The following is an 11,505-nucleotide window of genomic DNA, read 5'->3' as shown; positions in this document are numbered from 1 at the left end:
TGCCAGGCAGGTGCTTATGCGACCCACCCATATCCCTGACCCAGTAGAACTGACACTGCTGCCTTCTACTTGCACTGGTTTTAAAGCTACAGACTGAGCTACATTTCAGCTTCTTGAAGTGCCACAACGGCCAATTCCTAGACATTCTCTCTAAATTTTATTAGTAAGATGTTGACATCAAGGTTTTTTTCTAAAACTATATACACACTTAATATTTTCCAAATGATAGTGTATGGTTTTGTGTGGGCAGACAGGAATGTATACTTGATGTATACTTGATGTGGTTTAATTAGCAGCCTATGCAATTAATGTATTAAAACTTTGTAACTGAGGAAATGGAGGAAATTTTTTCAAGTGTTTTCATTTTTGTATTTTAAGGGCATGAAAATAATCATTTGCAACCACACATTTGCTTCGCAAGATAACTCCCTTCCCCCTCCCACATAAAAATTTTTCCATATAGAAATGTAAAACCAGGAGTAAACATCTGTCAGACTGATTTTTTGTGTTTTCATAAGTGCAACTTTTTAATAAAAATTTACATCTAGATAAACAATCCAGATTTTTGAAACTTTAATAAGATTTTAAAAACATGACTTTGAACTGAAAAACATACACGTTTAGCACACAAATATCATATGAATCAACTCCAACTCCATTTGAAAACATGTGAATCAAATTACAGTTTTAGAAGTTAGTAATTCACATTTAAGCAAGTTAGCGCCTTGCTGAATTCAGCCTTTGTAAAAAAGAGACTTAGTGCATATTGTAACGGTACATTGTGTTTCTGTACCATTTTGTTGATTTTTCACCTTATTAAACAAGATTAAGATCTTGAAAGTTGGTATATAACGGCTAACTTCCTATGACATGTGAAATTTCCAAAGGTAACAGTTACATTTTGTAACAGAACACTTTCTATAGATTTCTTTTCCTACCTTAAAATTTTAAAAGCAATCATTTGTAAGGATTGCGTGAACATCAATTTAGCAGAGGAAGATCAAACTTTATTGAAACTGCTTGCATACAAAATATATTGCACTATAACCAAACAAATGTCAACATAAAATCCAATCTGTTGTCGCTAATATGTACAGAATATTGCCCAAGAGCAGTTACATTACAAGGTCATTCTACCTTGGTTAATTATCTACAGTATTTTTAAACCAAACAGCTTACAGATGATGTGTGCAAGGTACCAATTTCTTTTTGCAAATACTATACATTCTCAGAATAAATAACTAGAAATTAACATTAATGTTTGGCAATACTTTTAAAAGACTTTTTAATATTTGTGAAATCATGTGCAGTTTGTTGCCATTTTATATGCTTATTTGTATGCAAGGAAAAGTAACTGTAAAATGAAAATTCAAAGAAACAAATTCACAAAATATATCAGAGGCAGAACTTCGGTTTGTACGGCTCTGTACAGATTCAGTGGTACCCCTACGTGGAGTTAATTTTAAGAAAAATATAACATCTTAGGGTGAAGGTCCTTCACATATTTTTCCTCATTAAATTTCATTCATAAAAAAGTCAAACAAAACAAAAAAACCAAAACCCAACACATTAAAAAAATTAAGAAAAAAAAAGATATTGTTTGTTAACCAATCCTAGTTTGTTTTTCCATTCTACTTATACATTAGATCTCCATATTTCAAAGTTTACAAAACATTGAACCTGCTTCCAATATTTCTCAGACAAAGAAAGTACCTGTACTTCACAGGATTATTATGTGTACATGAAAATGACCTTCTCTCCCCAAAATAAAACTGAACCTAAAACATGAAAAACCTCACAAAACTTGGGGAGGACAAAATTAAAAAGGCTCTACGTTAAAACTGGTCATCAGGCCAAAGAGCAGGCATATCCTACTAACTTTCGACCAGGAAGATTGGCTCCTAGTTGAAAACATTTCAGCCTCTCTCAAATGAAAAGATAGTTATTTCTTCTCTCCTGTCTATAAAGAAAAATTACACATCCCTTTCGATAACACTATTTGTCAAACTTCAGTGCAACAAAACAAAAACAAAAACAAGTTCTATTCTTTACACTGCCTAACCTGATGTTTAAGTAAGGAAAAAATATGGAAAGCATGCATTCTTCTATAAAGTACTAATGTTTGACAGGGTTTGCTACATCTTTAACATTTAGTGTTTCCAACTCATCTTCCCTGAACTCTGCATCCAAATATAATATTCCTACCTGCCAAGATATAAAAAAGGCACAGATCATACAACTTTTTTTTTGCTAATGAAAATGACAAATGTCACATCACAAACATTTCAGGGCCCACTAAAATACTGGAATAGTGGACCAAAACATAAACCGACACAGGACATGAAATGGTATAGCATTTCATGGAGACTTCTATGAGAGATTGAAAATAGAAGTCTAGTATGATTACCACAAATGCTATTTATTCAGAAAGCTTGAAATGTACTGGTGAGTTATCACCAAATGTTGAAAATGGTCCAAATTAACAAAGAATATCACTGCTCAGTACTTTTAAAAAAAGAAAGGTAAAATCCTGCCCTGAAGTGCTAAGTATATTTAAAAGCAGTATTTTAAATTTCAAGGTCATTTTGTGCAAATCTGAAAAATTGATGCTTATTGGCCAATACCAAAAAAAAGTTTTCTTCTTATCAGAATTTGTGTTTCATTTCATGCCCTGTGCCACCTTGCCTACTATTTGTCTTTGGCCTAACAAAGTTTTCTAATATGGAATAAGAATTACGGAAATGGTATAGGAAAAGTAACTTCAGAATTATGCAGTTTAGGGTACTCCATTCACGAGTGGTTGCTGACCATCCACGCTGTCTGGCTTCTCCTTCTTCTGGTTACGATCTTTACCCGTGCGCAGCCGGTTACCTTCACTGGAGGTATTCTGTAATGTTTTAGTGTGGACACTCCTTTTATTATTGCAGTCAACTCTGATCTAAAACAACTTATAGTTGTCATATACACAGACCATATCCTATTGTAATCTGTAAGTGGCCTGACAAGAAATGTAAGCCTGAAGTGTAAATTCCAAGCTTGAAGTATGAATTCCACAAGTTAAAAGGGGAAATGGAGATGAGAACCGAAGAACTATAAGACATTAAAGTTACATCTTTAATTTGGCTTCTGACTTAAAATACTACTTCTTTAACTGGAACAAACTGGTCATCTCACTGTATGCAAAGTTAAGAGAAAAACTCATAATCCTTCCATGTCTTCTTCTAAACAGACCGAAACAGTGAGAAACAAGCAGCTAAGACATTATTACTGATTACCAGAAAATATACATGCTATATTTAAAGTATACAGCATAGCATATACACATATAGCCTAATATATTTCATGATAGCACTAGAACTAAAAATCATGTTAATCTTCAATGACTGTGAAAGCCAGGACGACAGACCCAAAATGTTTTTCTATGCTAGCTTTACCAAGATAACATCAACTAGCTCAGTTATTAGCCTTTATTTCACACCTGTATGTCTATTATAGGTACGTTGCTCAGTATTTTAAGTGAGCTCTACAATTGTTTCATAGAGGAAAAATATGAGCGTTGCTTTCTAGTAACTTGTATTTGAGTAAGGCAATGCAGGTGATCCTATAACTTAACTCTGATGAACAGAATAGCAGAGGAAAATCTAAAAAAATGTATGAAAACTATTATCCTAAAACAGTGGAAAAATTAATGCAATTTGAAATATGTTCTAAGAGTTACAAAATATTTTAAGTGGCAACACCAAATATTTCTAAGAGGATGTTGTACCAGAAGGAAGACATTGACGGCATTATATGCTTCAAGTACAAAAGCTAAAAGCATCTCAAAATGGTTGCACTTTCAAAGAATGTTGAAAGTGGTGGATTCATGTATGTTAAGTGTTTAATTGTTAAGGGTTCTGTACTTTGTCTCTACTTTCATACCTACATAGAAAATACAATCTTTTCTCACTCAGTATTTTGTTAGAAATATACATCCTTTCAAACAATATGATAACTGCCAAGTTCACGAAGCATGTCAGTTTAAGCAAGCAATGATAGAACCGTACAGAAATATTTTGCATCATTGAAAATGACATATATAGATGATATTTTACCACTTCTAAAAATCTTGCTCTAAGGGTTTTCTATGCTGGTCCTACAGAAACCATCAGTAGTTAACCATTAATCAGAGCTACTATGAATGATAAGGAATAGCCTATCATTGTTCTACCATGAAGTTTTTGTCTTAACTCTCTATCAGTAATCATGATAATTGGTTTTAAAACAATCTATAGTCAGGAAGGAACTCTACTTAAGTCTTGTAAGTTACACATAAAGCAGAAAAGAACATAGGTCCTATGAATCAGACACCTTTTGGAAACCACTGCAATATATGCTGCTAAATGACTGTGGGCAAAGGACTGAAACTTCAGTTTACTCTCTACAACACACAATAATAAAACTTCTTACCTCTCTGGGCTACTGTAAGATTAGGTTAAATAACAACATATATGAAACACTTAACAAAGATGTCTGGATGTCCTCCAGACATCTTTGTTAAGTAATTTTAAAATTATTTAACAATAGGTTTAGCACCAGCAATGACTGCTTGACAAGTATCCTCAGAATCCTGGCTGTAAATAAACATCTGACTAATCTCAATCTCATAGGAATACTAATGTAAGCCCTGTCTGTCACAACTGTTCCTTGTAAAAGAGTCATGTTTTCCTTACTTCTCACTCACAGAGAATACCTACTCCCTGCAATTCAGAGATGAAGGTATCTACAGGATAGTACATTTCAAAAAATTCCTTTTCTTGAGATATGAGAGTCCACCAATGTGATATTATAATCATAATGTGGCTGACAAAGTTGTCACATATATATATATATATATAGATTACATCCTCTAGGGAAATCCTCTCACGTGTATACATGTCACAAAAGACTAAGACTGCCTGCAACTGTGATGTTGAAGGGAAAATATTTCACACACACCAAAATTTCCAACTCTTGAACACAATTTAAAATAAACCTAGCCAGAGGCACATAAGTTTTACCTGAAGAGATCCATCAGCCGTTCTTCCTTTAGCCTCTCGCGGATTACGTGGACGATTATCTGTTCGGGGGTGATCGTCATTTCCTACAGGAATGTTTTTAAAAGGTTCAACTGTTACTGATTCTAAAACATTTACTGGAAATGCTATCGTCCCACATTCTCTTTTTAGATCAACTATAGAAACTAAAACTTAATAGCTAGCAGTGGTGGTGAGCCTATGACAGGCATGCTGCAGCAGCATATTTGTATGCTTTAAAAGGTTCACCATCCCTGATTTACTGATGCCTGTTACGTAAGGGTTAATAATCTCTTAATCAAGAAACAGAAAATATCCTGAAGGCACTGTACTTTGGTATCAATAAATCGATCTGAGTTGAGAAACAGACGCTGATTATACTCCCCAAAGATACTGAGAACCAGTTTATCAATGCTTATTCAGCACAAACTGTGAAGACTAATACTGTTTCGATACAAAAAACAGATACTTTCCTATGATGATGAACACAAAACAAGAGAGATGGGACCGTGATAAGCTTCACTGTATCACCACGATTTTTCATGGGACTTTAGCTAACTGTTAGAATTCACCTTTAGTGGTCAATAACGAAAGCCACCGTACCTTTGAAGCCTCCTCCTCGTCCTCTTCCTCCCTGTCCTCTTCCTCCCCCGCCACGTCGCCGCCCGTCTCCTCTGCGCAGGAAGCTCTCCCTCTCTTCCTCTGTTGGAGCTAATGACCAATCACTGAGTTCGTCTCTGTGGTCAGATTCTGTTTCAGAAGCATTTGATGCTTCAGAATTAGTTCCTATCGAGAGTTAAAAGTTATATACCATTGTCTGACTTTAAAAAAAAAAAGGTTAACAGAAGCTTCCAGAGACGTTTCAGGGGTAACTGAACACTTCCCAATTTAGAAGCCCACAAAGAGTATTATCACCTTCAACTTAATAAAAACAAATTTATATTCAATATGAAGGGCTTCGCAATATTTGAGGTAATTTTAGTTACACACAGTTTGGGTTCTCATTTTTTAACAAAAAGGTGTTTTATTAACAACCTAAGTTCAAAACTGAAAGTACCTTGTCTTTAAACAGCTGTGCTCCTTTAAACATCTGTGTTCTCTGGAGGAAAAGTTATCTGTTAAAAAGTCAACTTTAAATAGGATAGCCAGCTAAACTTCTATAAAGAGCTTTTAACAAGATTTGGCCAAAGGACAGAGGAGAATATATACATTTGGTGACCTCTGAAAGGGTGGCAATGAAGGCTACTGTGGCATCTGTCCCTGGGAAGAGCGTCTTGTGGAACTGGTTATTTCAAAACAATGGTATATGTTTTGCCTGGTGTTTGGTCCACAACCTTCCCTCCTACTCCCACTGAAGTAACTAATCATTAATAGAAGATTACTATAAAAAATGATAGCTATGCCTCAGGGGGGTGAATGATATAGGGAATGCGAGCGAGAGAAAAGAGCTCCCTGATGAGGTCAATTCATTGGTAAAAAGAACATTGTTGGGAGAGGAGTTAGGGGTTAGTCCAAAGTTAAGGCTTAGGAATAGTTGTCTCTCCCCAACTCCAGAACATTAACTCTACTACCTCTCTCTACTGCTCCCCCTCTCCCTCTTCCTCTGTGGGAGTTAATGACCAATTATAGTTTCACCAAAACTGCTTCATTTCTGTGGATCCTGAAGGCTTTTCCATCTTAAAGAGATCCTTCTTGAAATGCGAATATTTGTGAGATGGGTTATACCTTACACCATCACCATTTAGCAAAGTTACACAGTAGATACACAGTTGAGCAAGAAAGACAGTAGGCAGTGGTAAGTGGGGATCGGGTTCACTGAAAGGGCTGGGAGAGAAGAAAAGAAGCACGGACAGAAGAGCTGGAAAGGCAAAGAGTCACTTCGCCTACTTCTTGACTGTGCCTAGGGCTGACTCTGGCCATGCCACTGAAAATCACCTCATAAGCCACAGGATGCGGACCCCTGATTTACACAGTCCATCCAGCAAGTATGACCAGCACATGCCTGACAAAAAATGAGCCACAGTACACAGATGAGAAAGTTTGGGCTGTACAGTTATAAAATCAGGAGAGGTCTTAAGTCATCAACACACAAGGGCTTAAGCAGATTAATGCCCAATCAACATGGACAGGACTCACAACTGCCCTGTGAACTAGGTGTATCATCATCACGTTTTTATTTTACTGTGTCTCTTGAAACACAATTTGACCCACTGTGAATTGGAAACCATGTAGTGAGAGACTGTTATTATGGGGTTCTAATGAATATGAGAGATTAGCAGCTATTAAGTCTAGGAACAGATAAAGTTACTGAGTAAAATGCTTAGTTTGTACCTGAAGTATATCCAGGACCGCGTCTGCCGTGCCCCCTATTTCTGTATGGTCTACTACCTCGACCCATTCCTTGACCATCCTCAGTCACATAGCCTTTTTCCTTATCTGTACGATTTGGTGGTGGTCTAGAACTAGCTCCAATCTGTCGCAACTGCTCATCAATTTGTAATCTCTCCAAACGCAACTGGTCTACTTCCTATTTAAAATATACAAGATAACAGTAAAAATAATTTGACATTTTACTTTATAATATCTTTCTCCTTTTCATCAGATAAAAAAGTATACTGGAAATATTTCAATTTCAGTTCTAAATTTACAGTAAACACTGCTACACAGAATTATCAGGAAATTGAATGGTCTCCTTAAAAAGAAAATTACTAGAGATAACAGGTTATTGATGTCCAGAATTATAGAATGAAAGTACTCAGCATTAAAATTATACTGAATAAAATTTGAGGTTGTTTGATTTGGCACTATTAGCATCCAATTATTCTATGGTTAAGGCACAGATACACTGGCTTGGAGATTTCTTAATGATAGGGTATTGCATAAAACGATATTAAAATGTATGCATACAGATAAAAGACATTTAAGGCTTAACCAGCTAACTTAAAAACTCACACATTATAAATGAACTTAATTAAAATAGATTTGCCAGTTAATATCTAAATTTACAAAGCACTGAGTGTGGGCCATCTTTCATTTTAAATCTTTGGATATGATTACAGAATTAAGGAACACTTAGTTTCCATGAAAGGAAAACGCTGATACTCCTTATATAAAGGGAGATAAAACTCTTTAGTAGCTGACCAAAACAACTAGGTCTTACATCATACCTCAGAAACCTGTTAAAAGACTACAACTCTGCTAAACGAAATACAACAAAGAGTATAAATTCAGTTGATCAAAGTATACACCTGAGGTCCACTGACAGACCCTTTTACACAGTGCTTCCAATGAGATGGATTCTGTCAAAGTCAGTCAGATGAACTCTCATTTTTGACCTCTGTCCTTCTAATATACTCATAACCATCTCATTTCCTGGCTACAGAGAATCAGGTCTCTACACTAAGGACTTGGTGCCTCAGATTAACAGAGGTCAGCATAGAGACTGTATGAACAGTCATCAGTTCTAAAATATTTCTGCTCCTGAAATTCTAAGTTCCTAAAACCTTGGCTGTGGTATCTGGAAAAGAAAAGGTCAGGTAAAGATCTGAGGTGAGTTTTATTTGTGCTCTGAGCCATAATCACTTTCACATTGGACAGGGGCAAAGGAGAGACTGGAATTGAGAGGCTTTCTCCAACAGTATAATAGCCCATGGGATGGATATATAGATATTGCAAAACAGAATGGTATTCCAGGGTTATCCCATTGGGGCAAAGTAGTCACCATTTGGTGAGAAGTGCCAGGCCCAACCCAGGGAAGATCTGGTGATGCAAAGAATGGTAATGGGACAGCTGTTGATAACCAAACAAGATATTCAATTGTGAAGAATAAATCAAAAGGTCTAAAAAACAACATTAGTCAAAAGAACAGGGATTTGGTACAAAGCCACCCTAACTGTATAGGTCTTTGTAATTATTTAAGAATATGAAGAAAAATACAACAGATTACATGTAAAACAGACTGCAAAACAAAAAACAAATAAGCAAATCAAAGAGGTATCCTATCCATGCAAACCTTGCTGGATGAAACCTTCCCATTTTTAATTATTAACTAACTGCCATTAAGAGTGAATGAAATGTCCAGGTATTGTACTTTTTCTTTCTTTCACTCCTTAAATGCAAGTAGAATCATTCACTTTTTACTTAAATAAACAAAAATCTTAGGATAGTGCCATAAGTAAAATATAAGTTGAGTCAGTTTTTAATGACTATTTAATGTATTACATAATAATTTTGATACATACAGCTACAAAGGAGTTATAAAAATGAAATCAGTAAGATTCAATTTTAATAAATGATAGGACATTGTGTCCAAAAGGAATTTCAAAAAGCATGTAGTCTAGGGAAGTGACAGGTGACATGTCTCAAGTCACAGCTAGTTCATGGCTGAGGAGACTAGAAGTGAACTGCTGTCCCACCAGTCCAGTGCTCTTTCCATTGCACCTTGTAGCCTCCTGGTTTTTATCTCCCAGCTCATAATCTAAAGGAGGCAAAATTAACTAGAAAATTACTTAAAGTAAGCATTTACAAGAAGACACAAATAGTATATACATTTTGATTAAGTGCAGAGAGAAAAATACAAAGGGCAAACATTTAAACAAAGGACTTCATAAAATGCTCGGATTGCCTTAATAATTGACATAAACGAGACAACAACGGTAAGTGTTAAAGATATCAAATTTAGCCTGGGAAATAATCCCCAAAAGCTAGAAAGGATCAGCTGGATTAAAAGGCTATGTATAGGATTACCTAAATTGAGTAAAGGTTTAAAGGGAAGAATAAGCAAAAACATAGGATTTTACTGAGCACTGGAATATTAGTCCTTAAATTTATAATGAAAAACTAAATTGAGTTTTTAGAAGAAATGTAAGCTATATAATGTATTTTCCCTATTATCTTTTGCAAAGACACATCGGATTGCACAAGCTAGAATGAATCCTACCTAAAGATTTACTGTGGACTTTCTGTATTTTAGTGTAACATGATTAGAAGTTAAATTCTTCCTATTCTCACCTTTAAGTAGTTCAAGTGATAGTCCAATAGAACAGTGGCATTAGCGATGCTGTCCTTTGTCCCCACAAAAACAAACGGCACCATACCCTGAAAAAGAAATTGGAACATATGCGCCTATAAAATTTGTGATGATTAATCTGTGAAATGCAAATAATGACTAAATGCCTAGCACAGGGTCTGCTGAACAGTAAGTACACAAATGTTTGTTGGAAATATAAATCAATACATAAAAACAAAGTGGTTGCCATATTTTACACATCTTCTGTGTATTAGAACAGATCAACGTAGCAATTCCATAAATGCATCAGATTATGCTTTAACAACTACTGAAATGTTGGCAAAGTGACAAAGTGCAATTCAAAATCATAGAAGTTTTAACAGATGCATGAACAAAATGAACACAATGCTGTAATTCATTTACTGCAAGCTTTACCTAGATCAAACTCTTCAAAAAGAAATTCAAAATTACCAGGGTGAGGAAGGAGTAGTAAACTAAATCAATTTTGCTAGCCAAGTCAACAGAGTACAAACAACATATGAACAAAAAGAACCAGTCTAAATATAAATAAACTCAGTAATTACCTGTGAGACAAAAAAAGAGTAGGCACATTCATGAGCATCAAATTTAACAAGATCATCCACATGCATTTCAGTAACATATCTGAAAATTTTAAATGGCTGCATCAATATGGAAAGTTGGATGATCTCTCTGTGGATATTACTTTATCATAAGGATAGATTTTTTAAATGGTATAATCTAATCTTTGAACTTCTAGTTCATCAATAATAAATGAGGGGGGAAATACTTTATCAGAGGCAATAGGGAAGCCTAGGCACCAGCTGTGCAAAAGAGAGGAAAGCTGTGACATTCAAAATTGAGAATAGTTCAATATTTTACTACTGAAGAAACATACATGTTTCCACGCTGGGCATGGTGGACACTCCTGTAATCCCAGCACTTGGGAAGCTGAGGCAAAGGGATCACCATGAGTTTGGGGCCAACCTGGGCTACATAAGCAAGTTCTAGAACCAGCCTGCACTACACAGTGAGAGCCTTTCTCAAAACAGAAACAAAGATAGATAGATAGGTATATAGATACATGGTTCCTGATACTCACAAGTGACTAACGAAAAGTTCTATGGTACATCTGATGTGGATTAGCATCGCTATGCAAGTTGAAAGATGTGAGAAGCCAAGCAGCTATACCTTAAACAAAGAATCACTCTTTCATATAGACCATTCATTAGCAAAGTATGGCTATCACTGGGTGCTTCTGCTCTTTGCTTTTGGTATACAGGAACATAATGGTATGTACAAGCTGGCTTGGGTCTCTTTTTCCCTATCCATGGACATGAGTAATGACACGGAAGAAAACTTCACAACTTGAAAGTACTGTTTGCAGATTAACCTTCATCTAGTAGGCAACTCATTGCCTCCTGA

The 11,505-nt window shown here is 35.6% G+C and overlaps 1 protein-coding gene across 4 annotated transcripts in view; it reads right to left on the bottom strand.

Annotated features, from left to right (window-relative positions):
- Nucleotides 1–499: 499 nt before the first annotated feature.
- Fmr1 (fragile X messenger ribonucleoprotein 1) overlaps nucleotides 500–11,505 on the bottom strand; it is a 37,249-nt gene continuing 26,243 nt past the window's right edge. Inside the window, exons 12-16 of one of the 4 annotated variants that reach the window (XM_063246494.1) lie at nucleotides 10,065–10,151; nucleotides 7,386–7,581; nucleotides 5,658–5,840; nucleotides 5,040–5,122; nucleotides 500–2,887 (exon numbers count right to left, since the gene is read on the bottom strand). In XM_063246494.1, the coding sequence (XP_063102564.1) occupies nucleotides 2,777–2,887; nucleotides 5,040–5,122; nucleotides 5,658–5,840; nucleotides 7,386–7,581; nucleotides 10,065–10,151 (660 nt within the window). In that variant the 3' untranslated portion in view covers nucleotides 500–2,776. The remainder of the gene's footprint in view (nucleotides 2,888–5,039; nucleotides 5,123–5,657; nucleotides 5,841–7,385; nucleotides 7,582–10,064; nucleotides 10,152–11,505) is intronic. The other 3 variants (XM_063246495.1, XM_063246496.1, XM_063246497.1) reach the window with 3 other exon arrangements.

Source organism: Cavia porcellus, unplaced genomic scaffold (assembly GCF_034190915.1).
Source record: "Cavia porcellus strain 051 isolate PalLab524CR breed Dunkin Hartley unplaced genomic scaffold, mCavPor4.1 scaffold_3, whole genome shotgun sequence".
In the NCBI taxonomy this organism is placed as follows: domain Eukaryota; kingdom Metazoa; phylum Chordata; class Mammalia; order Rodentia; family Caviidae; genus Cavia; species Cavia porcellus.
The sequence above is the reverse complement of the archived record's forward strand: the minus strand, read 5'-3'. Positions and strand labels throughout refer to the sequence as shown.